Below are 27,938 nucleotides of genomic sequence, written 5' to 3'. Positions count from 1 at the left end.
GAGATGGCTCAGAAGGTCCTCTTCCAGAGGACCTGGGTTCAGTTCCCAGCAACAGTGGGGCAGCCCACAGCTGTCCAGTTCCAGGGGACCGGGCATCCTCTCAGATATTCATGCAGGCAAAGCAACTAATGCACACAAGAAAAGACAAAATTAAAACTCCCAATGACTTCTTTATTCATTCTGGAATAGCACCCAGGACCTGAAACCTTTGAGTTAAATGCTATTCGGAGGCCATTTGTCAAGAGACTGATTTGTAGGATGACACCACCACCACCACCACAACACCTTGACACTGATAAGGGCCCAGGGGAAAGTTGTTGAAGCTAGCTTCTTTGCAGGTCTTTGTCTTTTCAGTAACCCGGAGAGCAGTGGGCAGTGACTGCCCCTTTTCCCAGATAAGCAAAGTGGAGCGTTCCAAGGCAGCAAAGTCAATATCTAAACTCACACACACTACACTACCAGCTGCTAGCTCTGAGTCAAATTGGCCGAGAAAGGAGTGGGAATAAGGCCTCCTCCTTGGGGGATGGGAGGGAGTTTCTGGAATGTGAAGTATTTTAAGCTCCCTCCTAGCTCTTTCTACAAACTCCTACCTCTGTCTTTGTCTGAAAATAACCAAGAGTTTATTCCTGGATTTCAGAGAGTGGTTCCTACAAATTAGGTTTGCCTCTGAACGGGATACCTACAGGGCTACACACCCATCTTGGTATGTATGCATCGAGGGGCCGTGGAAAAGCTGCACTCGACATAGGAAGTGGGTCATCCTCTTTAGACAGCTTAACTAAAGGGGAAAGCTTAACTCCTGCTCCAACTAGCAGTTATGGGGGTGTGTGTGGGAGGGATTGAGACGTGATAGACTATCTTATTTGATTTGAATTGGTCAAAGGTGCAAACCGTGTTCTAGAACGTTGGCATTAGAAGCGGAACGGGATCAGGAGTGCTGGAGAGGTTTCCTTCTATGGATAAGATAACTAGAAACCACTGAGGATTGAGTGACTAGGTAGGAGTGAGCAAAGTATCCAAACTGTCAGTTTAAAGTTCCCTTACGATGGTCCTTGCTACTGCAAACCCAGTGGGCGGCCTTTTGTTAATGTCTGTTTATTTAGAACTACTCTGCCAAAGGGATCAACTGTATTAATGTTACCATTCTCTTGGCAAGGAAATGTAAATATGTTCTTAAAGTCTTTAATCAGGTGTGCTATTAAATGATTAGGCCCAGCGCCAGGGGTCTAGTAGGAGCCTGGCAAATACTGGATTGTCTTTAAACTTGATGGGGAAAGTATAGTTAAGAGGCCACTCAGTCCCTACGGACAGACCTCAATTCCAAACCTTGGCCCTGCATTTTTCCAGCTGTATGACTTTTGGCAAGTTACTGACGTTGCCTGGCTCCAATTTTCCTAACTATTAAAATTTGAAAAAGGTAAGAATAATAGTATCTTTCTAATTAGGTTGTTGTGAAGAATGGTAGCTATTCAGTAAATGGTTGGTATTGTTGAAGCCATATAAACGAGCTAATTGAGTGGGCTGGAGAGATGGCTCAAGAGGTTAAGAGCACTGGCTGCTCTTCCAGAGGACCAGAATTATATTTCCAGCACCACATGACAGCTCACGATGTCTGTAAGTCCAGTCCCAGGGGACTCTCCTGACCTCTACAGGCATCAGGCATGCATGCATATCGTGCACATACACACATACATACATACATACATACATACATACATACATACATACAAGCAAAACATTCAGACACATTAAGTTTTTTTTTTTTTAAATCAGGCCACACTTAGAGAACAAATTGGTCTCTTTTCCCCCCTTGAGTCAGGGTCTCTCTATGTAGCCCGGCTATTCTGGAAGTAACTCTGTAGACCAGGCTGGACTGGAACTCAGAGATCTGCCGGCCTCTGCCTCCTGAGGGCTAGCCCCGGCTATTCTGGAAGTAACTCTATAGACCAGGCTGGACCGGAACTCAGGGATCTGCCTGCCTCTGCCTCCTGAGGGCTAGCCCCAGCTATTCTGGAAGTAACTCTGTAGACCAGGCTGGACTGGAACTCAGGGATCTGCCTGCCTCTGCCTCCTGAGGGCTAGCCCCGGCTATTCTGGAAGTAACTCTGTAGACCAGGCTGGACTGGAACTCAGAGATCTGCCGGCCTCTGCCTCCTGAGGGCTAGCCCCGGCTATTCTGGAAGTAACTCTGTAGACCAGGCTGGACTGGAACTCAGAGATCTGCCGGCCTCTGCCTCCTGAGGGCTAGCCCTGGCTATTCTGGAAGTAACTCTGTAGACCAGGCTGGACTGGAACTCAGGGATCTACCTGCCTCTGCCTCCTGAGGGCTAGGATGAAAAGTGAGCACCACCTTCACTAGGCCAGATTAGTCAATATGAAAGGCAATGGGTAGAGGAACGGGTAAAATGAGAAATCTTTCCAGCAAGGAATGGGAAGATGGCTCAGTGGGTAAAGCACATACCACACAAGTGTGGGGATCTGAGCCTCAACCTTTAGAACCCATTTAAAAGCAAAAGGCCATGCATGGTGGCTTGTAATCCCAATGGGGGAGGTGGAGACAGGCAGATGGCCAAACGGCCTAGCCTAATCATCAACACCCAGGTCCCAAGGAGAGACCCTGTGGATGGTGTCTGAGGGAAACTGACCCCTGGCCTCTACACAGTCTCTAATGTAACGAGCACGCGTGCACACACACACACACAAACACACCCCACACCCTAACCTCCTCACACCTGAAAATTTCATGACTGAGTTTGCCCACACTAGTGTAGTTTGCCACACTTGAGTGGTGGTGAACCATCGCTCAAGGAGTGCCAACGTGAGTGAGTGATATAGGCTGAGGAAAAAGGCGATAGCAAAGGCCTGTGCCTCTGACTGGCCCCCAGCATCCAGAGCCCTCAGTAGGCAGAAGCTCTATGTCCAGAAGCCTGTTTTACACCCTCCATTGTGCCTCATAGGGCACTTGGTGCCTTTGACCCACATAGCAAACTGACTCCATTCATTTATTCTATCTGGACTCTTAATCCATTTGAGGCAAGGTCTCACTCAGTAACCCGGGCTAGCCTGGAACTATCAGATCAAATTTTATTTGCAGTGATCCTCCTGCATCAGCCTCCCAAGGTGCTAGGATTACAGGTGGGTGCTCAGCCGTGCCTGGTGCTCTCTTTTTTTTTGGAGACAAGATTTCTTTTTGAATCCCCGACTGTCTTGTAACTTCTCTCTGTAGACCAGGTTAGCCTCAAACTCTGCCAGATCTGCCTGTCTCTGCTTCCTGAGTGTTGGGATTAAATGTGTGTGTGTGTGTGTGTGTGTGTGTGTGTGTGTGTGTGTGTGTGTGTCACAGCCATCTGGCCAACTCTTCTGTAAAACTTTTATTTCGAGATAGATCCATCCAAGTTATTCAGGCAGGTCTCAAGCCTGCGAATCATTCTCCTGCTTTAGCCTCCTGTGAGGCTAAGATTCCAGGCCTGCCTCATCAGGCCTGGCTCAAAAAATGGTTCTCAGACCTTTGTGTGTCTCCCCACCCACAGAAGGTTGGTGTCGGATCCTGAATGTGTACTGCTAACAGGCAAGCAAGCTAGTGGAGTCGATTCATCGCGGAGCACTGGTCTGGGCAGTTAGGCTCTCCTCTGCCATGAGGTAGCAGCAATGGGTGCAGCAGGCTCTGTTTTCTCCCTTCTGGAAGTTTGTCTTAGAGTTACTATGACTGTGACAAAACACTATGATCAAAAGCGACTTGGGGAGGAAAGGGTTAATTTGGCTTCCATGTCTCCCGAGTCACAGTCCCTGAGTGGAAGCCAAGGCAGGAACTCTAGACCCAGCAGCAGCCTGGAGGCAGAAGCAGTTGCAGAGACCACAGAGGAGTGCTGCTTACTGGCTTGCTCAGCATAGTTTGCTCAGCCTGGTCACTTATAGAACCCAGGACCATTGGCCCAGCGGTGGTCCCACCCACAGTGGGCCGAGCCCCTCCTTGTTAAACACTAAATAAGAAAATGCTCTACATGCGTGCCTATAGCCCAGACTTACAGGAGCATTTCCTCATTTGAGGTTCCTTCCTCTCAGATGTCAAGCTGACATAAGACTGGCCAGGCACACTGTTCAAGAATCTATTCATAGGGTCACAGATAAGGCCTGCAGACTCAGAAGGAGAAAGGGATCCCAGTGGTTATCCCCCCACATAATGTCCTTGCACGGGTAGTGGGTATTTAAATGTACTCGGAGAGGAGCATGTTCTGGGATGAGGGAAGATCAAGAAGCAGTTGGGAAGTTTGCACTAGATCTAGGTTTAGAGGAGCAGTCTGGTACCATTTACCAGCTCAGCACTCTCATTTTGACAAATTAGAGTCACATTAGGTCTCTGAGGGGATCCTGTTGGAGGCAAACATCCACTTGAAAGTCTTTGAAAGGGAAGTCAAAGCCGGGGATGTAGCTCAATAGGAGTCTAATGAGCATCAAGTTCTCAGCTCTGTCCTAAGCCGTCCACACACATGCACACTGTGGGGTGGGGGTGGGGACAGGAGAGAGAGAGAGAGAGAGAGAGAGAGAGAGAGAGAGAGAGAGCGCGCTAAAGGAGAGAAGAATGTATATATATACACACACACACACACACTGAGCTCTGGCATAACACACACACACACACCCACACACACACACACACACACACACACACACACACACACACACACACACACACACACACACACACACACACACGGGGTGGGGGATAGGGAAGTCAAGGGAAGAAACTGAAAACTGACTGTGGTTTGGAGAACAATAAGACTGAGATGATGGGGACACCAGAAATGAAGCTCCCAGCAGAAAGCTGAAAATAGGAAAGTACAATTTTTGGAGGGGTTTGACCTAATATTTAGCAGGCCGAGTCAGTTAGGTTGTCATGAGTTTGAGACCAGCCAGGGCTACGTAGAAAGACCAAGACTCAAAGATTAAAAAAAAAAAAAAAAAAAAAAAGATTTTAATGGTGAAGTGGCGCTTACTGCCAGACCTGAGGACTGGGTTCAGGCCCTTGGATCTACGTGGTAGGAGAAAACCAACTTTTCCTGAAAGCTGTCCTCAGCCTTCCTCACACACGCCATAGCACATACCCACATGCATGCACGCACAATGAAAAAATAAGGCATAGTATGAACTTTTAAAGGATTTCAATAGAAGACACAAGTGTGAAACTCACAAAGACATTAAGATGTGTGCTGCCCAGAATGTCACCCAAGAGAAAGGGTGACAGAAAGAGGAAGAAACAGAGAGAGTTTGAAACAACCTATGAGCCTAAGGTGGGAAAGTCTTCCTGATGGTCTGTACTTCCCGACTCTCCACCACCCTGATTGTACAGATTTCCTACAGGGCTGACAGGCTGTCTCTGAGGATATTCTGGTATGCTCTGGAGCAAACTCCTTGACTCCACTTAGTGGAACCTGAACTCAAGAACAAAGGGAGTACTACCCTCTTCTTCCTTTTGTTTATTTTGAGCAATTATGAGATCCCAAATTTCAACACGCCCATCCCTAGTGCAAACAAAGACTCAGAAAACAATCTAACGACTGTGATTACTCCACCCATCTGGACCAGACTGAACCTGTTACCTTCTTTAGAAATAAAGGTGTCTACCTTTGCAGGTGTCCTCAAGTTAAGACTCGGATGTAACTGAATTGGAGTGATTCTGCTTCATTTCTGTCTTAAGGAGAAAGCAATTCAGACAGATACAAAGAGGGGAAACAGCTAATGTAAAAAAGACAGAAATTAAGGTTATATGGCCATAAACCAAGGAGCATGAAGGGTTGCTGGCAACTACAGAAAGCAAAAAGAGACAAACTATATATCCTTCCCCACTGAGACACAAGGGGTCTTCCGATAGCTTGACTTTAGATGTTTGGCCTCTAGAACCATAAGAAAATTAATTTCTCTCATTTTAAGTCACCCAATTTATGGTAATTTGTTATGGGAACTCTAGAAATTAAATGCAAATTTCAGTACTAAGTTTATTATGAAATATTTCCCACAGGAAATATTTTTTCTTTGGGGTATATAAGATTGAATTACGCTGAAGGGTATCTTAGATTGTACTAAAAAGCTAATGCCCCTCCACCCCCACCTTTGGTTTGAGACAGAGTCTCTGTGGTGGTCTGGATATGTTTGGTCCAGGGCGTGGCACTATTAGGAGGTATGGCCTTGTGGGAGTAGGTGTGGCCTTGTTGGAGGAAATGTGTCACTGTGGGGCTGGGCAATGAGACCCTCCTCCTAACCACAAGGGAGCCAGTCTTCTCCTAATGGCCTTCGGAGAAAGATGTAGAACTCTCAGCTCCTCCTGCCCTATTCCTGCCTGGACACTGCCATTCTCCCACCTTGGAGACAATGGACTGAGCTTCTGAACTTGTAAGCCAGTCACAATTAAATGTTGTCATTGTAAGAGTTGCTTTGGTCATGGTGTCTGTTCATAGCAGTAAAACCCTAAGACAGTCTCCTATGTATTCCTGGCTAGCCTGAACTTACCCTGGTAGACCAGGCTGGCATTGAACTCACAGCGATCTGGCTGCCTCTGCCTCTGTCTTTGCCTTCCAAGTGCTGACATTACAGGCCTGTGCCACTATGCCCCGTGTGTTTGCCTTGAGCCTGCTCTCTCACCTTGAAGACCAACAATTCACACTTCCCATGGCCTGGTCATTTCTCTGCTCTGAACACCACAGTCTCTTCCAGAATTCATCTGAAATGTCTGTCTTCTACATGGTCTGCTTTAGATGAACCCTCTACTCTAATGGCTACATCTCTTGCCTTCTTATCTCTCCCCCTTCCCCAAATAAATAGATTATTTAGGGGCTGGGAGATGGTTCGGTCAGGAGGTGTTCGCTGTGCAAACATGAGGACCTGGGTTCGGGTCCCCAGAATCCACATATAAAGCTGGGTACAGTGGCATGCGCCTGTAATCTCAACAGAGACAGAGGATTCCTGGGGTTCCTTTAAAAAAGTTTGAGGGTGACTAAGGAAGACACCTTACGTCAACCTCTGTCCTCCACACTTATTTATGTACACTTGCACACACGTGTTTCATGCAACACACACTTCTAATCTATAGGAGAACTGGAGATAACATAATGAGTACTCACGGATCATCGTTTTCTTTCTCTACCCCGTTTTTCTTCTTTCTGCTATTTCTGCATGCTCACCGCATCCCGAGTACCATTCTTTGTTTTTAAAGATGATGCGGAAGGTACACAGAGAGTCAGACTTACATGCTTTCTCCAGGAAAACACACACATTGTGAAAATTAGGTGGTTATCCTTGGGATTTCAGAAAGGTGAGAGGGAATCACTACCTTCCAAATAACCTGGTGTTCCTAGAATCTAATTCCTAAACGTTTAATGTACTCTTCCACATTCAACTTATCTTGGAAACTAAGATTTCTCTTTTTAGGGGGAAGATAGGGATGGGTGCTCAGACCATGTCTTACTATGCAGACATGGCTGGCTTGGTACCTGCTATGTAGTCTAGGCTGGCCTCAAACTGGTGGTAATCCTCCTGTCTCAGATTTCTGAATGCTGGGACTATAGGCTGGGACTATTGCCACCCCCAATTTAAAACTAAAATGCCCAAAAGCCTGTTATGCTGCTCATGCTGCTGATGCCAATATTTGGGAGGCAGAGCTAGGAGGATGTTGAGTTCTGGACCATCCTGGGCTAAATAAGGAGAATCTGCTTCCGAAATAAACAACCAAAAATAGGATTTCTTGGCAGAGGGTTTAATTTGGTAGTGGAGTACCTCCCTAGAAAACATGGTCACCCCCGCCCCCAGGGTTTCTTCTCCAGCACCACACAAACAAATGAACAAACAAAAACCCTCCAGGATTTCTTTGTTTGCAACAGTCTGAGCACGATGCATGAAGTATGTTAGAGGTGGGCTTCTGAAACAGCCTTCTTCCTGGGGTATGTACGTACACTCCAAGCGACATACATATTCTTTTCTCTGGAGCACCTTTTCAAAATGGAGTGAGTTCCTTCCCACCTGCTCTCATGAAAGAGAGGGGTCAAGCTCAATACCTGGGAGTGAGTGCAAACAGCTCTCCCGACTCCCGTGTGCTTTCTTTTTATTTCCTTATTACCCTGCAATGCTTCTGTTGTTGTTTCAGACGTACTTATCTCCTGGTCATACGCACTCCCTGGCTTTCCCTCCAACACGATGCCTCTGATTAGAATTCTGAATTACAGGATATCTTTCAGGAACTGCTTTTAGTATAATTCAGAGGTCAGAAGACCACTGTAGTAGAGCTACAAACCAAGGAGGGGGCGGTTTCAGATGCCCTTATTTTCCTTCGGCCGGACCAGTAGACACGCGATGAATGGAAACGGCGATGTTTTTCCTTCCGTCTCCTCGTTTGTTTTGGACCACAGGCTCCATTCTGATTTAGGAGTCTTTGCAGCTCAGCATTTCAGTGATAATTCTCCCCACGGTCTACAGGATCCCTGTTCTCCTTGTTACTATAGTAACAGCCCTGTGTTGCTTGGCTAGAAGCAATTTTCTGCTGCTGTGGTGAAGCCCTATTTTTTTTTTTTTTTCATTCCTTTCTCTCCAGTTGCCTTGGTAACGAGCCTCTACCTCTTCTGGTCTCTTGGTGGTAAATTCCTCCCTCCTGTTTCTCTCTTTCTCTAGTAACAATCACCTGGTCATGACTTGGATAGTGCGAGCCTATCTGTGAGTGAGCATAGTCTGTCATCGTCAGACTGTCATCATGAAATCAGCCTCCCCTTTCTCTTTTATGTACCTCATTCCTCCAGCCTGCCATCTTTCTGGTGGTTGCCATGGTAACCATACCCTCTGAAAGTCTCCAGGCAAAGGCTCTACAGTTAACAACCATCGTGTGAGAGTGTCTGCCGGATATGTGGCCACACATCTCCATTTTAAACTCAGCCCCAGGCGGGTACCACAAATTAGAGAGAACAAGGCTTTCCATCAAAATAGCCTGCACTGAGTAAAGGAGATCTTAGGAACCAAGGACTAGGAACGGGAGTCCTCCCAAACAATATACGGAGCTACATGGTTTAGCCTAGATCTGAGAGAGTGGCCATTTAGCCTAAGGAGATTTTAGTGAAGAAAAATATAATGGCAGTCATTCTGGGTAGGCCAGTGACATACTCTGGATTTCTGGGTGTGTTGGGGGCTCTGTTAGCTTTTCTCCTAGACTCCGCCCAACAGTTACCCAGCAACGACAAGGTATGAGTCTGGCTCACTTATAAAAGACTGTTCAGGCTTCTCTCTCTCTCTCTCTCTCTCTCTCTCTCTCTCTCTCTCTCTCTCTCTCCTTCCTTCCCTCCCTCCCTCCCTCCCTCCTTCCCTCCCTCTCTCTCTCTCTCCTTTCTCTCTCTCTGGCCTCTTTCTCTGTCCCCCCACCCCTGCCCCCCACACGTTCCCAGCCTGCCTCTTCCCTTCTTTTTCCCCCCTCTTTCTGTCCTTCTCTGTCCCTTTTATTTCTTTGCCTCTGCTCCCTTCTCACACCCCCCAAATAAACTTCATTTTATACTAGACCCATCGTATGGCTGGTACCGAGGTAGGTGTGTGCCTAAGCGGGCCCATGCTGAGGCACCCCTCCCCCTGCATCATGCTACCACCCACATTACAAAACCTATCAAACTACTCTCACACGAGAAGTCCTGGCTTTACCTGGGAGCTAGACAGAACTAGTCTCAGAGAAAATGCGCTTATGCCCCGCCCCCATCCCAAGTGCTGACTGAACCCAGAGCCTCATGCTTACTAAGCAACCGCTCTACCACTAAACCTGCATCTTCAGACCCCTTAAACTGCCCAACTAGATAGAGGTTAGCAGAAGGGGTATTTAAGTATCTTTACTACACGTTATTGAAAGATTCTCTGCCTTTAGGCTTTTGCTCTTGCTTATTTAGGGAGGCAGATGGGATTGTACAGTTATAATAACACAAACTGTTCAACAAATGGTGGCTGTTATGTGCCAGTGCATTGGAAGCAAGCACTTTCCAGACATTATTTCACTTTCTCCTTATGGCAACTCTCAGAAGAATTGAAAGATAAAATCGCCGAGGCTAAGAGGTGAAGGAGGGCTCTGAGGTATGCTCGGTGCCGTAGTGTATATTCAGCCCCCAGGGGGCCTTGGGTTCAATCTTCAGAAAAAGAGAAAAAAAAATGATGTTAATGGAATTAATTCTGATATGAATTAATCAGCTCTCAGCTGATAAGCCTGAATTTGAATCTGGGTTCTTCTGGTTCCAAAGCCATTCTTTCTTAATTTTAAATTCAGTGTGTGTGTGTGTGTGTGTGTGTGTGTGTGTGTGTCAGAACTTCTGTTGTCATTGCCGTGTGGGTGCGTGTGCGCATGTGTACACAGAGGTCAGGTCAGCATCTGCTCTCTTCTTCCACCATGCGGATCCTGGAGATTGAACTCAGGTCATGAGATCTGGCAGCGGACAATTTTACCTGCTAAGCCATCTCTCTGGACCCCTAAAGCCATTTCTTTTTTCTTTTTTTTCTTTTTTTTTTGGTTCTTTTTTTCGGAGCTGGGGACCGAACCCAGGGCCTAAAGCCATTTCTTAAAGTGGTGTGTGGAATCTTAAATTTTGGCCTTCTTTGATTCTGATTTTTCTTTCCCTCACTTGTATCTGCTTTATCCGTTTTTTTTTTTTTTTTTCTCCCACTCCTTCTTCTAATTTTTGGGTTGTTTGTTCACTTGCTTGTTGTTCTGCTTTTAGCCTATCTCTTGACTGCTTTATGCCAATGGAGAGTTTTGTTCTGCTTTCTAATTGTGTCTAAATGACCGTGGAATTAAAACATTAGAGCCGTGCCCTTGACTGAGAATTGGATAGACCTGATTTTGAAGAATGCCGCTCTCTGAGCTTATTAGATCCAACGCTAAATAGGCAAGTCGTTTTTCTGTCCATTTAATCATTACTGGGTGCCTGTGCCAGGGAAAGGAGATAAACTATTGACCTAGTCAGAATGTGCCTCTTGTCTTTGTGAAACTAGCAACCTGTGGTAGAACTCAGACAATAAACCAGACGCCAGTTATACAGTTTTATCTTCGAATTAATGCTAGGAGGAAAAAGAATTGGGTGCTTGGACGCAATGTAGACAGAAATATTTTAGATGGGCTGCCATCTCTCCTTTGAGAAAGCAAGTCATTGGGCTAATCACAGCTAGTCGAAGGCACTTACGTCACTGTCCTCCCAAGCTTGGTACCTTTGTCCCGCAGCTTCCTCCTCCTTTGCACCTCCCCTCCCAACCCCCGTTCGAGCCGGAGATCCGCGCCGGCGCACTGACTGTTGCCATGGGGACAGCTGCTTCGGCGCATGCTCAGATGCCTTCAAGATGGCGGCTGCGGCTGCAGCACGAGCGGTTCCTGTGAGCTCTGGATTCCGAGGCCTGCCACGAACACTGCCACTTGTAGTGATTCTCGGGGCTACTGGCACTGGCAAGTCCACTCTGGCTCTGCAATTAGGCCAGCGCCTCGGCGGCGAGATCGTCAGCGCCGACTCCATGCAGGTAAGGCAGCGTGCTTGGCCCCGAGGCCTGGGAACCTTGGAGGTCGCGTGCGGGCCCTGGACTCGTGGACACCCTTTAGTGGGTGAACCCCGAGGCATATGGGGATCCAGATGAAAGAAACCCACACCTGCTAGGTACCCATCCAATAGCAGACAGTGTCCATTGTGTCCTGTGATCACTTGAGTAACTTCTCAGGCCATTACTCTTTCGTAGATAGTACCAACAGTTTCATTTATGGATAAAAATGTTGGGGGTTGGGGAGATGAAGCGACCTTGTGCGTGGGCACATTGCAGATAAATGGAGGAGAGATATTGGAACGTATATGGCTGACATCCGGTGAATTTCAATAAATGTAAATTATTCCAAAAATTTGCCATAATTTTAATTCTAGCCCAGTGAGACCAAGTTAAATCAGATGCCACCTGTGAGTGTCTTCTTGGGCATTGGAGCAGTCAGAGGCAGCCATTGACCGCGTGACTTCAGCTCAGCAGTGCCCTGTATTTGAGAATTTTATTTGTAAAGTGGAAGAAGTGTCATTTGCCTCACGGTCACAAGGCAGAAGTGTTTGATAAGTGAGACATTGGAGTGTGACAGTGGAGAGCAGGGAGGCCCGCTCAGAAGCTCAGTCATTGTGGTAAATATTGGCTGAAGCTGAGGGGTTTTTGTTTTTGTTTGTTCGTTTGTTATATTTTTGTTTTTTAATCCTTTTGTCCTCCTTGAGGTAGGACTCTCAGAAGCGACATAGGAGCATTCGTGCTAGACAGTAGGTGACATTTTTGAGCGGATGTGAGAAGGGTTACAGCAGCTGTTAGGCATGTTCAAAGGTGCTGAACCTTAAACTAAGGGGCAGTAACCTGAAAGGTTAGTTCTTTACCCGACTTTACCTCGTAAGGCTCCTGACATGGTTTCTACCCTCGTAATTTATTTTTCCATGGTAAGACCATCGGCGTATACTAAAAGGTAAGATGCCGCAACAAATGGGTGTGTGCGGCCTGCTTTGTGCCAGCTGAGGGGGTAGAGTTTAACTTGAGTCTCAGCCTGATTTTTTTTTTTCCCCCAAGTTTACGCTTACTCGAACAAAGATACCTTTGTTTCTCTGGTAAACTAGGATGACTACCTCAACCTTGTGATCATTAAATAAAATGTGATATGTCAAGCACTTAGTACAACTTAGGACAAGTGTTAAAAAAATAAGGTGACAGTGAAAACTATGGTGGCTGTGTGTGTGCGTGTGTGGTGTGTGTGTGTGTGTGGTGTGTGTGTGTGTGTGTGTGGTGTGTGTGTGGGGGTGTCTGCGCGTTCACACGTGCGCTCAGATAAGACTATACTCCTATTGGGGAATGCTAGTCTGGCTAAACATGATGTAAGGCAGAGCTAATAAGTGAACAGAGCTATTTATAGAGCTTGTGCAGGAGGGCGGGTTCAGAAGAGACTACAAGGGCTGCATTTCATGATATTAAATGCTATAACATTCTTGAGAAGGGAGAAGTCAGTGAAGGTCATGGGAAGTCTCTAAAGACATACTGAGGCTGGGGCAACCCTGACACTGACCTCAGTGGCCTCTCCACTCACACACACACACACACACACACACACTGAAAAAACAAACAGGTCAATATGAATTTTAAAAGAGAAGAGCCTGAAGCTGGGCAAGGTGGCATACGCTGTGATCCTCGATCCTTTTGGAGGCCGAGGCCAGAGAACTGCCATGTCCTGGAGGTCAAGCTGGTATACATAGGAAGTTCCAGGTCAGCCAGGACTACACAGGGAGACCTGGTCTCAGAAAACCAAAGTGAAACAAGATGGAGGGTTAAAAAGTAAGAACGGAAAGGCATGCAATAGGAAGGAACACGAAGACAGACTGAGAATGGTGAAGAATGTGTGTGGGACAGTCAGGAGACTTCAATAGGGAAGTCTCAGAGAGTCTTCTGGATCAGGAAATATTCAGGATAAGAGCAGCGTGCTAGGATCGTGGATTTGTAAGCAGTGTGCATAATGGTTGGGAGAAGCAAATGATGTAATTCCAGTGTGGTGTAATTATAGCCGCTTGCCCTGAGACTTTGGATGCCGCTTGCCCAGGGCTTTCATAAGGCGTTGCTGTACTAACAGTGTCCCTTCCAATCCTTGTGTTCTATAATTCTGGGCTGGTGAGGCTTAGTGAAGATGTTCTGGTTGTGGCAGAAAGAAGAAGCCAAGTGTGGTGCAGGATTCAGAGTTGGGGGCCTGGAAGAATGGCCAAACTCCAAGTCAGGAAGATCTTGCTGGGCATCCAAGGGGAAGTGTGTTGGTAGATATCTGAGGAGTGCTGAACATGTGATCATTTTGGATTGGTCCTCCTGCTCTTGCTTAAACTCAGCTTGCTCCACATCCTTGCTCAGACCTTTCTCAGATGTCATTCCTCATAGAGCAAACCTGGTCCCTGTCAAACTCACATTTGAAGTAATCTTGTTTGTTTTGTTTTGTTTTGTTTTGTTATTTTCTTGAGATAGGATCCTACTCTATAGCCCAGACAGGCTTCAGATTTGTAGCAGTCCACCTGCCTCAGCCTCTGGAGTGCTGGGATTATAGGTATGAGTCATTATGCTGGCAAATCATTTTAGCCTACATGACTTTTTAAGTAATTAAACTGGTTCAGGTAACTAGGGTTGGTGTTCTCTATAGAGGGTACTGTATTCTCAGGAATGGGTTTTTCCTCATAGCTATGTCTAAGGTAAATTAGTGTTCTTTGCCATAGAGGAGGACACTAGGACACTCTAACTTGTATAGTGCTGACAGTGTGGTAAAGCTATCATGTTTTACAGAAGATTTCATTAAATTTGCTACTTTTTGCTTTTTTCTCTTGGTGCTAAGGGTCAAACCGAGGGCATGCTAGGACAGTTATGCAACCATTTAGCCATACTTGTAGTCTCAAAGAGCACACCTTGTGTTTGTGTGCTTGTGTACGTGCAGGTGCCTGTGGACATGTGGACATGTTGGGTAGAGGCCAGAGGATAACCTTGGGTGTCATTGCTTAGGTGCTGCTCGCCATTTTGTCTGGTTTTGAGAGTCAGAATCTGTTTTGAGAAGGACAGACTCTGGACCTTCCAGCACTGACCTCCCACATTCACGTCTACTGGGTCCAATTAGCACTGCCTGCATGAGGATGGATGGGCAGCTTAGCAGTGGCCACAACCCAGCACCCATCAGTTGCTGACCTCACCTCAGCTAGGATTGGAGCCTCAGGGGTTTGACTGCACTGATCTTGTGCAGGTACTCTGAGTCCACAAGAGCCCCAGCCATGCCATGTTCAGAAGACAGCATCAGAGCATTCATTTCCATATTCCCCTCCCTCCCTCCCTCCCTCCCTCCCTCCCTCCCTCCTTCCCCTCCCTCCCTCCCTCCCTCCCTCCCTCCCTTCCTTCCTTCCTTCTTTTATGTGTGTGAGTGTTTTGCCTGCATGTATATCTGCACACCACAAGTATGCAGTGACTGTAGAAGCCAGAAGAGGGAATCAGACCAGTTACAGATGGTTGTGAGCCACCATGTGGGTGCTGGGAATTGAACTTGGATCCTCTGAAAGAGCAGCCAGTGCTCTTAACTGCTGGACCCTGCCATGTCTCTTCTAACTGTCCTTCTGCCCCGCCCCCAGCCCAGCCTTGTGGGGGTTGATACAGATGTCTTGTTCAGAGCTGAGCAGTTAACAGTCTATTATTCTCCTCAGCTCTTTGACCAGTTACTCATGAGTCCCTGCATTGACTGGTGCCCACTGCAGAAGCAAGCGTCTCTGACCAAGCTTGAGACTGCGTTAGTTTATGAAGTGGATTGGCTGGCCCAGCTGCGGAGCTGAAAAATAAAGTTCTCAGAACCCTCTGGCTCTAGCAGGCTCTGGCACTGCACAGAGGAGGGACAAGTGGCAGCTGTTGGTTTCTGCAGCCTCAGTGTTTTCTGGGATCTAGCCTGTGGGGAAGGGGAGGCTCCAAGTCCTCTTCTGTAGTTCTCTCAGACCCCTGCACTCCCACTGTGGCTTCTTCTGGTTCTTGGGTGCATGCATTCACATTCAGAATTGTACATTTGTGACTAGAATTTGATAATTAAATTCCTTTTATCCTTGATAATTATTAATATATGAAAAACAGAAGATTTTTGAGCATTCTGAACTGCTTTTAATTCTAGATCATGTATAACATTTTGGATGTGTATAACATTTCCTCTTGCTCCCAATTGGAGATCTTTGATCTTTGATTTTTTTTTTTAAACTTTTGAGTGCAAATATGCAATAAAATATCCATGTCCTGTTGCCTGAATGCACAGGTATATCCAGTTCTTCATGTCTGTCTTTGCTCACCATTGTGCACTCTTACAGCTAGAGCTCAGTTTTTACCCAGTGGGAGGAGGAGCTTTTTGTTGTTACTTTGTGTTTTGAAACAGAGTCCTGTGTAGCCCAGGCTGGCCCTCAACTCACAATCTTGCCTGCTTCAACTTCTCAAATGGAGGTACTACTTTTAAAAGAAAGATTTATTTTGATTTTATGCATGTATGTATGTGCATCACGCGCATGCGGTGCCTTGCAGAGGCCAGAAGAGGGAATTGGATCCCCCGGAACTGCTGCTCTCAAACTCAGTATACAGCTAAACTCCAGATTCCTCATCTCCCTGCCTTCTCCTAAACACTGGGCTTGTGGGTATGTGCTGCCACACCTAGCTTTATGCCCCTTATTTTATTTTATTTTTATTTTTACTTTTTCAAGACAGGGTTTCTCTGTGTATTCCTGGATGTCCTGGAACTCCCTCTGTAGACCATGCTGGACTGAAACTCAGACCCATCTGTCTCTGCCTCCCAGGTGCTAGGAGTAAACGTGTGCGCCACCACCACCTAGCAGCTTTATACTCTTTTTTAAAAACTAAAATTATTACGGTTTTAGGTGTTTTGGTTGCATTTTTTTTTCTTTCTTTCTTTCTTTTTTTTTTTGGTTGTTAATTGTGTAGTTTGTTTTTTGAGACAGGGTTTCTCTATAGACCAGGCTGGCCTCGGACATAACGTAAATCACCTGCCTCTCGGTCCTGAGTGCTGGGACTAGCCTGCATGTATGTTTGTGCACCACTTACAGTCTACTGTTTGTGGAAAACAGAAGAGGGCATTGGGTCCCTTAGGACTGGAGTAGCAGTTGGTTATGAGCCACTAGATGGTAGGTTCTGGGAATCAAGGCCTGGTCCTCTGGAACAGCAGCCAGTGCTCTTCACCACTGAGCCATTGCTTCAGCTACTTCTCGTTATTTAAATTGTGTGCATGAATGTTTGATGTGTAGGGATGCCCATGGAAGCAAGAAAGGGCTTCAGATTCCCCAGAGCTGCAGTGAAAGGTAGGTGTGAGCTGCCACTTGGGTGCTGAGGACTGAATCCTCATCTCTGGTAGAGTAGCAGTAAGAGTAACTGATGTGCCCTCTTGAGTATTTTGTAATAACGCCTTCTAGGTCTTCACACTGAGTTGCATAAAGCAGATACTGCTTAACGGTCAGGAAATATGCCGACGGTCTGTAGATCTGTTATTGAGCACAGTTCTCTGTATGTCTCATGATTTCCTCTTTAGATGATGCAAGAGCTGTAGGATTGAGTCACAGAGAGTGGTTCTTAACCCATATTCCACTCATCCCTCATGGGAATATGCTACATTTTGATCAGGATCTAAAATGTATCTTTTAAGATTCAAAAGATGAAGCCTGGTTGGCAGTGTGCAACTAACAACAACACTTGGGCAGTGGAGGCAGAAGGACCAGAAGTTCACGCCATTCCCAGCTATATAGTGAGTTTGAGCTAGGGCTACGTGAGATTCTTTCTCAGAGAACAAAACAACAGGGCCCTTGAAATGGTTCAGTAGGAACAGTGCCCGACGCTAAGCTTGACCTGGTGCTAGCATGGTGGTAGGAGGGACCTGACTTCTGAAAGTTGTCCTTTGACCTTCATACACATTCTGTGGCATACGTCAACTCCCCTCCCCCATAAGTATAGTTTAAAAAGTCACCAGAAATGAGATTCACAGTGTCAAGGTGTGTCAGATGGAGTTTTGAGCAGACTAGTGGCACTGGATGTGTTATTAGAGGCTAAAACTTGGTATAGCTAAGAAATAGAATTTAGCATCAGGTTGGATGTTTATTGAGACAAAAGAGGAACTCAGTCTTGTGGGGAGCCCAGTCTGCTAGAAACTTCCTTGTTAACAGCCACAGATGAAAGACAGATGAGAGGAGAATGGTAATTAGAAGGGCTTTTCAAGTTTCCAAAATGAGTGGTAATTTATTTTTATTGGTTTATATTTTGAGATGGAGTCTGGTTATATTATCGAGACTAATTTTAAATTCACGGGCACAAGAGATCCTCTCCCTCAGCCTCCCAAGTAGCTAGACTTATGACTATTATTTTTACATTTTAATATTTCATTTAGAGGTGCTTCTTGGATGTTTATATTTAGAAATGTGCCAATAACTCAACAAAATTGTAAAATTTGTTTCACATGAGCACAGATTAGATGGGGGAGGGGGTGCATGACTCTGTAGACTCAAACTCACAGAGATACTCCTGCTTCTGTCTCCTGAGGGCTGGAATTAATAGCATGTGCCCTCCACTTAATTATTAATGTAGTAAGGATTTGTTTGTTTTGAGGTAGGGTTTATTTATATAACAGCCCTGGCTATCCTAGAACTTGCTCTGTAGATCGAGTTGGCTTGAAAATCACAGATCCTCTTGCTTCTGCCTCCCCATTGCTGGGATTAAAAGTATGTGCCACCACCACCCTGCTTGCTTGCTTGCTTGCTTGCTTGCTTGCTTGCTTTAATGTGCAAGTGTTTTGTCTGCTTATGTCAGTGCACCTTGTGCATGCAGTGCCTGTAGAGGTCAGAAGAGGGCATTGGATCCCCTAGAACTGGAGTTGCAGACAGTTGTGAGCCACCTTGTGGGTGCTGGGAACCAAACTCAAGTTCTGGGTAAGAGCAGCAAATGTTTTTTAACAACCACGCCAGATCCCTCTATATTTTAAATAGTTTTCACTGAACCTGTAGCTTGCTGGTATTTGCTAGATGGACTAACCAGTGAGCCTACCTATCTCTGTTCCATCCAGTGCTGGGGTTTAGATGTGTTCTGTTCCATTGGCCTTTACATGCATGTCAGGGATCTGAATCTAGGTCCTCATGATTGCACAGCAAGCACTTATACTCACTGATCTATTTCCCCTTGTAAAACACTGTCTTAGGTCAACCTTCCTTCCATCCTCTCTCCTTCCATAGGTTCTCATAACCCAAACTGTCTTCATTCCCTTAATCTTTCTTCCTTGAACTCCCAGTGTCTGAAGTGTGAGATCACTGAGCTACTAAATCTAACTAGACATTTCCTTCCTTCCTTCCTTCCTTCCTTCCTTCCTTCCTTCCTTCCTTCCTTGATGGTAGTAAGGATTGAGCTTGGCCAGTACACACAAGGCAAGAGCTCTGTCTGAGCTGGAACCTTAACCCTTTGTCTTCAGTTGTCTTGCGTGTTGTACTTTGTGCACTGCTGTTCTTTGTCCTAACTTCACCATAGGGTCTATCTAGGTAATTTTTTGTCAATTTGACATAAGCTAGAATCATTTGGGATGAACCTCCATTCATAAAAATAATCCTACCAGGTTAGCCTGAGGTGCATTTTCTTGATTGATGAGAGAGGGCCCAACTCACTGTGGGCAGTGCTGTCTGAGGGCTTAGGTCTTAGTGGTATAAGAAAGCAGGTTGAGCAAGCAATGGGGAGCAAGCTAATAAGCAGCATTCCTCCATGGTCTGCATCAATCCCTGCCTCTAAGTTCCTGTTTGTCTTCTCTCAGTGATGGAGTTTGACATGAAATTTACAAGATGCAATAAACCCTTTCCTCTCCAAGTTATTTTTAGTCATGGTGCTTTATCATAGCAGTAGAGACCCTACCTAGGACAGAGCGATTCCATGGCAACCTTGACAAGGCACTAACTTTTCTAGGAAATACTTTTTTGATAAGCATTGAATAAGTGTTTTAGTGACGAGGTTCATGCCTGTAATCCTTGCACTTGAGCTGAGGTGGGGGATTCCCATGAATATGAGGCTACCCCAGCAGAAAAAAGGAAGGGGGAGGGAGTAAGTGCTACATTTAAGCACTGAGGTGAGATAGCATACACAGGTCTGAAGTGGTGATTTCATCTTGGGAGCCTCATAAACAGTGGCTTGAGCATCTAGCACCCTAAGGTCCTGCTTTGCTTCTAGTTTAGGCATATGATTTATGAGGTGGGGCATTAGAGCAACTCTTTGAGGGCTTTCTGTCCTAGAGATTACTTCTGGGTTCTCATGCATTTCTGTGTGGCTCTGACAGAAGCGACTCCTTGTACTGATAGTATGGTTTTTCTAAACCCCAACTGTTTCTCAATGTATAGAAACAAATATTCTCACTCAGCAGTGAGAGTCAGAATTCAGGGTGAGGCCAGTCGTAACACAATCCCTGCTTTCCAGGATGGAAAAACTGAGGTACAGAAAGATTAAAGAGCTGCCTAGAGATCATACTGCAAGACATCTGCACACCTGGAAATTGGATCTGGATCTTCAAACTCATTTGCAGAGTCTGATCCAGTGCGGGAAGACGATACTGAAGGTCTTCCTTTCAGTCTGGGTTGTCATCCTGGCATGCAAATCCAAGGCAGAGTGCACCACCTTAAGTGACTGTGAAACACAAAGGCAGTTGCTGAACATGTATACTGCCTGTCTGAGACTAGAGACTGCCAAGTGTAGGCCAAGAAGAGAGAAAGCGTTCTGTCTGGGTTTGTAGAGAGGAAGTATCTCTGATGCCTTAATTCTCCGAGGCCTGGGGAGAGGCAATATCAGACATAGGAGCACAGTTCTTGCTGTGTTTTCTCAAAGCTATAGGAGAGGAGCAAACGGCTTTTGGCAGACTGACTAGTCAGCAGGCTCTGTGTCAGCTAATAGATGTGGAACTCTGTGTTCTTTTCGTCTGCTTTTGGGACATAATTTAGGAACAGTGTTTTGTACTAAAGGTCTGCCTGTCTGATAGTGCTCAAGGGAGATCCGGGAGGCACAGGGGAAGGATATGAAAGGAGAGGGGAGGCTGCCTCATAGAGGCTTCATAGGACTCAGATAAAAGGCACAAGGCGTGTTAGCCAGGAGAGAGAAACAGGCCTGTCCAGAGGCTTCTTTATCACAGCTGGCAGACACAGTCTCTAAAATGACTGAACGTGACAAGAGGCCAAGAAGGAAATGTCAGATGTTTTTGACTCATGTAGTGTGTGGCTGTCTGTGCGCACGTGTGTGTGTGTGTGTGTGTGTGTGTGTGTGTGTGTGTGTGTGTGTGTGTGTGTGATGGTTTCTAGCTCACTTGGTTTCCTTCCATGTTAAATATAGTTTTACTTTGTGTAGGTTCTGCATATATGGTCCCTTTTTTCTGTTGCAAGGAGACCCCTCCATGTTAGAAAGCAGAAGTGACTACTAGCTAAATAGGAAGCCACAGGCTAGCACAGGGGAGGCTGGAGATTCAGGCTGTGAGCTGAGGTACTCCCTGATGCTTCAGTGACAGTTAAGTGTCAGAGATGGCTCACCACAGTCTCTGATTCCAGTTCCAGAGGCCTCAATGCCCTCTTCCTGCACCAGCACACATGTGCACATACATAAATGCACACAAAACACTTACAACATAGAATTAAAAAACTCAAAAAATTATTTTTCAAAAAGAAAATACTGCAATGAAGGCCTTTGCATTGTCAGCTCTCTCCTTAAAAGCGCATATCCTTTTATACTTTCAGGAATGGCTGGTGACCATCTGGCACAAAGGATTCTTGAGGGACAGTCGTAGGAGGTGAAACTAAAAACACAGACCCTAGGAACACATTGTGGCGGCCCTTAAAAGCCACACCATGAAGGTTTGGGGTTTCATCAGGGAAGTGAGACTGACTCTGGCAGCTGAGTGGAGAGCGGGTCAGAGGCGTGGCCCGCCTGGGTTCTGCAGCACTTGCTTGCATGGCAGAAACAGTTAAACATTTCTTTTTTCTTAGAGTTTTTTAAGAGTACAATGATTTTGATTCCCTGATAGACTGGTCGTCTGTTGTAGGTTTCCTTATGTAGTATACTTGCATTGTATTAAAGGACAAAGGCCAAATGGTCCTCAGACTTTGTCCAGCTTATCTCCACTAGTCTGGAAATAATGAAGGTGATGATCTCATTGTCAGATGCCAAGACTCTTCTAAAGCATTTCTTGGTAAGGTGTTTCAGATGCCTTTTAGAGCTGTTTCTCAGAAAAAAACTGTGATTTTGTTCTTTAAGCCTTCAATGAGAACAATATTCCTGAGATTTCCAGTTTTGCCATCAGCTTTAACCTTGCCCATAGAAACTGTTCAGCATTCCCATCAAACCACCAAGTTGGTCTCTTAGGCTTCTTGTCTTTCTATGGCACCATCTTAACCAGAGCTGTGGAAAGAGCTTTCTTTCTAGAATTTTAATTTGTATTTATTTTGTGTATGTGTATCTGTCTTTTGTGTTTACAAGCATGCCCCAGTGCACATATGGGGAGGTCCATGGAGGACTTGGAGTTGGTTTTCTGCAGGTTCCAGGGCTTGAACTCAGACCATCAGGCTCTGTGGTGACCACTCTCACCCACTGTTTTGTTTGTTTTGTAAGATAGAGCCTAACTCTGTCACCCAGGATAGCCTCAAATGCACAGTGCTCTTGCTTCAGTCTCCAGAGTACTGGGAGTACAGGCACGTGCTACCATTCCCAATACCACTGTCCTGTTCTTAGCATCTTTCTGCAAGCCCCCCTGCCGACATCCATCCATGCAGGAAGTAAGGCTGTAATTCCTCTCCCATTCAATGAGGGACAGTTGTGGCAACTCATTTTTAAGGAGTTTGAATAAGATGCTGTCATTACTGAAGTGGAAGGGCAAAGCAGTGTGGAAAGAGAATAACAAAACAAATGCAGTCTTACCTGAGCAGAGCTCACACCATCAGTAATAACTCGTGTGGATTATTCCTGATGAAATGCAGTGAGGACGGATGGTATCACCACTTTAGTTCTGAGAAACCAAAACTCAAATGGAAGGATGTTCAAGAAAAGAACTGACCAGTGCCCTTCACAGGAGTCAAGGAAGTGACGATAAAGAAACACTGAAGACTGTCTGCCTCAAGGAGACCAAGGACAGACACATGATCATTAAATACAATGTGGTATTCTAAACCGGATCCTGAACCAGAGGAGTGACATTAGTGGGCAAAGTCCACATCCACAGGCCAGGACCTGCCTCATGCCTCTGACACTTTACAAGTTCTCAGGGTATCATAGTGATGTAAGATATAGGACAAGCTGGATGAAACAAAACAGACACACTCCGTAGTCTCCTCTGACCACACACAGATGTACACACACGTCACACACACTCATGATAATAAAAAATACGTAAAAAACCAAAACCAAGCCAACCAGCAAACATGCAATAACGAAAACCCCAAACAAACAAAAAGCTGAAGGCAACAGTTTGGCTCAGGATGCAGCATTAGCAGGTAGAATGCTTGCCTAGGATGAGCACGAAGCTCTGGGTTCCATTCCCAGGACCACAGTAAACCAGATGTTAGAGGCGCATGCCTATAACCCCTCCCCTCTAGAAGTGGAGATAGAAGAATAGGAGCTCCAGGTCAGTCTTGACTACATACTGAGTTTGAGACTAGCCTGGGCTACCTGAGACCCTATTTTAGAAAGTGAGGGAGGTGGTGGGGGGAACAGATCACCTCATTGTTTATATTTATTTCAGTGTAACTTATCATGTGAAAAGTAGTCTCAGTGATTACTTCTTTGAGATCCAGAATTGCCAGCTGCAGTGCTGTATGCAGCTGTATTTCTAGTCACAAGTTAGTAATAAGCCCCCTTTGCTCACACCTGAGAGTGTGTGTGAGAGGGCAAACATGCTTGCAAGTGCATATGCTGGTCAGAACTGTCATCCTCCTGCCTAAGCTTCCCCAAACACTATTAGAGGTGTGCGCCACCACATTCAATTCCCAGTCCCCATCCTGTTAGTTATGACCGACATAATTGATGGATTCACTGTGGCAGTCTAAGGTTCCTGGGTTTCCTAGATAGTTGTGGTGTGTGTGTGCGTGTGCGTGTGTGCGTGTGTGTGCCTGTGTGTGCATGTGTGTGTGTTCTGATGACAGCCTCCTATCCTTCCATCATGTGAGATTGAACTCAGGTCAGATTTGGCTACAAACACCTTTACCACCTGGCCGTCTTCCTGATCCAAGTGTATTGTTTGTTGTGTACAGTTCTGTGTCTGCTGTGCTCTCTTTTTTGTTGTTTGTTTGTGGTTCCAGGGATTCACCCTGGGTTCATATTTGCCTGGAATGCGCTTTTCCACTGAGCTGCATCCCCAGACCTAAGGGGAATTCTATTGGGTTGTTTATTAAAATTGAGGTTATTTAAATTCCACATAAAAATAATTCTTTTAAAGTGAGCAATTCTGTGGTATAACTCAATGTTACGTGAACTAATACTTTTACCTGGTTATAAAATGTTCTCACCCTAGAAAAAAAATCCCATTCCCTATTAAGCAGTTTTCCCAGCAGCCAGGAGCTTCCTGTCAGCTTTCTCTTCTCCTGTTTACATTAAGCCATGCACAAGTGTGCACATGAGTTTGAGTACCTTTTTAAATTACACCACACTCCCAGTTTTGGGGTATATACCTACATTGCTAGGTCATATGGTAATTATGTGTTTAACTGTGAGGAACTTTCTGGCTTTTCCACATGACCACACCATTTCACATTCCCACCAGTAGTGTAAAGAGATACCAGTCTCTCCACATCGTCTCTAACACTTGTTGTTTTTCTTTTAAAACTGTTATTTAAAGCTGAGTGTATTGATACAGACCTTTAATTCCAGCACTTGGGGAGGCAGAGGCAGATCTCTTGAGTTTGATGCCAGCTTGGTCTACATAGTGACTTACAGGACAGTCACAAAGTGAGACCCTGGCTCCAAAAAAAAAGGTTTTAAAGCACACTGCATCCAGACAGATGGCTCAGTGAGTGGTCAGAGGCCTGACCTCTTGAGTCTGATCCCAGGGACACATGTGATGGAAGGAGAATACTGACTTCGGAAATTGTCTTCTGATCTCTACCCAGGTAAAGTTTAATTTTTAAAAGGCAGTTCTTCAGTTTTGATTTCTAGTTCTCTAGTGACTATTGATGGTTTTGTTGTCCTTTCCCCCAGTGATGGGGGTGGAACCCATGCTAGCTGAGTGCTGTAGTGCTGAACTATAAACTCCAGTGTGGGGGAGCTCACGGTCTCATACATGTCAGGCAAGTTCTGTATCCCACTGAGAGGTAGGTAGCCCTTCATTTTATTTGTTTGATCTTCATAGGTAGCCTAGGCTAGCTTTGAACTGAATAGCTCAGACTGGTCTCAAAGTTGTAGGTATCCTCCTGTTTCATCCTTGCTATTGCCAAACTCAGAAGCCTGACCTTCCCCAGGCAGCCTTGGCTGCTTATTTTTAAAATGGTTATATGTCTTTTTGTTGGTGAATTGCAATGTTACATTCTGATACATCATTACTATGTTTGAAACTTTTTTCTTTCTTTTCTTCTTCTTTTTTTAGTTCCATAAACAAATTGCCTGCCTGCCTTCTTCCTCCTCCTTCCTTTTCTTTTTCTTTTTCTTTTTTTTTTTTTTTTTTTTTTTTTGGTTTTTTTTCCAGAGCTGGGGACCGCCTTGCGCCTAGGCAAGCGCTCTACCACTGAGCTAAATCCCCAACCCCCTCCTCCTTTTTCTAATGGGACCAGTTACCTTTTCAAGAGTATTTGGCCTTTCCTGTTTTTTTCTGCTTTTGAATTCTCTGTTCTTTCTGTTAGTTAGGTGTTTGTTTATTTGTTTGTTTTGAGCCTTGCTTCTCTGTATAATAACCCTGGCTTCCTGGAGCATGCTCTGTAGACCAGGCTGGCCTCAGCTCACAAAGCTCTGCCTGCCTGGGCCCTCCAAGTGCTGGGATTAAAGGTGTGTGCCACTATGCCCTGATGAATTTCCTGTTCTTACTGTGCTCACCTCTATATAATGGTTTTCATTTGTATATTTGCTGATTTGTAAAACCTTTCTGGGTCTTATGCTTGGTGTTCTGGTGGTGGTGGTGGTGGTGGTGGTGGTGGTGGTGGTGGTGTGTCTGTGTCAGTGTGTTGTGGTTCTGGCTTTCGAGGTAGGGTCTCATGCAGCTCAAGCAGGCCTCAAAGTGACTATAGCCTCGTCTTGAACTTATTTTTTTTTTGTTTTTTTTTTTTTTTTTTTTTTTTCGGAGCTGGGGACAACCCAGGGCCTTGCGCTTCCTAGGTAAGCGCTCTACCACTGAGCTAAATCCCCAGCCCACGTCGTCTTGAACTTCTTATCATCCCACTTTGATTCCCCAAAGCTGGGACCCATAGAGATATTCCCATATACCTGGTTGGTATTGGCTTGTGCATTAGAGTTTTAGTTAGTTACATGCTCCCATTCCCCACCCCTTCCTCTTTTATATTTTGGTCTTACAAACTTATAATTTACATATTATTGTAGTTTAATATTCTTTTTTTTTCTTTTTTTCTTTATTAACTTGAGTATTTCTTATTTACATTTCGATTGTAAGTACATTTCGATTCCCTTTCCCGGTTTCTGGGTCACCAACATCCCCCTAACCCTTCCCCCTCCCTTCTTGGGTGTTCCTCCCCATCCCCCCATACCGCCCTCCCCCCAACAATCACATTCACTGGGGTTCAGTCTTGGCAGGACCAAGGGCTTCCCCTTCCACTGGTGCTCTTACTAGGCTATTCATTGCTACCTATGAGGTTCAGTCCATGTATAGTCTTTGGGTAGTGGTTTAGTCCCTGGAAGCTCTGGTTGCTTGGCATTGTTGTTCATATGGGGTCTCGAGCCCCTTCAAGCTCTTCCAGTCTTTTCTCTTGATTCCTTCAACGGGAGTCCCATTCTCAGTTCAGTGCTTTGCTGCTGGCATTCGCCTATGTATTTGCTGTATTCTGGGTGTGTCTCTCAGGAGAGATCTACATCCGGTTCCTGTCGGCCTGCACTTCTTTGTTTCATTCATCTTGTCTAATTGGGTGGCTGTATATGTATGGGCCACATGTGTTGCCTCCCTATTCCCTGCCAAGGGTATTCTTGTTCCCCTTTAAAAGGAGTGAAGCATTTGCATTTTGATAATCCGTCTTGAGTTTCATGTGTTCTGTGCATCTAGGGCAATTCAAGCATTTGGGCTAATAGTCACTTATCAATGAGTGCATACCATGTGTGTTTTTCTGTGATTGGGTTACCTCACACAGGGTGATATTTTCCAGTTCCCTCCATTTGCCTATGAATTTCATTAAGTCATTGTTTTTGATAGCTGAGTAATATTCCATTGTGTAGATGTACCACATTTTCTGTATCCATTCCTCTGTTGAAGGGCATCTGGGTTCTTTCCAGCTTCTGGCTATTATAAATAAGGCTGCTATGAACATAGTGGAGCATGTGTCTTTGTTATATATTGGGGCATCTTTTGGGTATATGCCCAAGAGAGGTATACCTGGGTCCTCAGGTAGTTCAATGTCCAATTTTCTGAGGAACCTCCAGACTGATTTCCAGAATGGTTGTACCAGTCTGCAATCCCACCAACAGTGGAGGAGTGTTCCTCTGTTTAATATTCTTTTAAAAAGAATTTACAGCTATTTTATACTGATGTTTAGATCCTTCTGAATTAGCGGATTTACAGGGCTCACTCACATCTGTAATCCCAGCATTTGGAGGCTTCCACAGGAGGATCCATTTGGACCAGGCTGTATTAGTGATCTTCAAAAAAAAAAAAGGCTGGGGCTCCCCTACCCTACCAATTTTCCTTCCCATCCTTGAGGTTTGTCTTGGTCAGTGTTCTATTGGTATGAAGAGACACCATGACCAAGACAACTCTTACACAGGAAAGCATTTAATTGGGGCTGGCTTTTAGTTCAGAAGTTTAGTTCATTATCAGCAAGGCAGGAAACATGATGGCATGCCAGGCAGGCATGGTGCTGGAGAAGGTGCTGAGAGTTCTACATCTTGTTCAATAGGCGGTGAGAGAAAGAGACAGAGACAGACAGGTACTGGGGGTCTGGCTTTAGCATCTGAAACCTCAAAGCCCATCCCCAGTGATACACTTCCTTTAACAAGGCCACATCCAATCTCTGTTGAACATCTACACTCCCCAATGACCAAACATTAAAATATATGAGCCTACAGAGCCATTCTTATTCAAACCACCACAGGGTTCTCTGAACATTCTTGTAGGCAGTTGCAGGTGACCGTGAGGACTTCTTTATGAACTCTCTTGCCTTCCTTTCTCCCCTCCCCCCCGCCTTTCTTTGCATGTATATGTGTTTGCAGTATGTATATTGTTAATGTGTGTGTTAAGTTTGGAGGCCCGAAGT

At 45.4% G+C, this 27,938-nt stretch overlaps 1 protein-coding gene across 2 annotated transcripts in view; it reads left to right on the top strand.

Moving 5' to 3' along the window:
* The first annotated feature begins 11,306 nt into the window (after positions 1 to 11,306).
* Positions 11,307 to 27,938, top strand: part of Trit1 (tRNA isopentenyltransferase 1) — a 42,911-nt gene continuing 26,279 nt past the window's right edge. The window contains exon 1 of one of the 2 annotated variants that reach the window (XM_032898795.1): positions 11,307 to 11,511. In XM_032898795.1, coding sequence (XP_032754686.1) covers positions 11,338 to 11,511 — 174 coding nt within the window. In that variant the 5' untranslated portion in view covers positions 11,307 to 11,337. The remainder of the gene's footprint in view (positions 11,512 to 27,938) is intronic. The other variant, XM_032898786.1, reaches the window with a different exon arrangement.

The sequence above is a fragment of the Rattus rattus genome, chromosome 1, assembly GCF_011064425.1.
Source record: "Rattus rattus isolate New Zealand chromosome 1, Rrattus_CSIRO_v1, whole genome shotgun sequence".
NCBI classification, from domain to species: Eukaryota; Metazoa; Chordata; class Mammalia; order Rodentia; family Muridae; genus Rattus; species Rattus rattus.
This window is presented reverse-complemented; position numbering and strand designations above follow the sequence as displayed.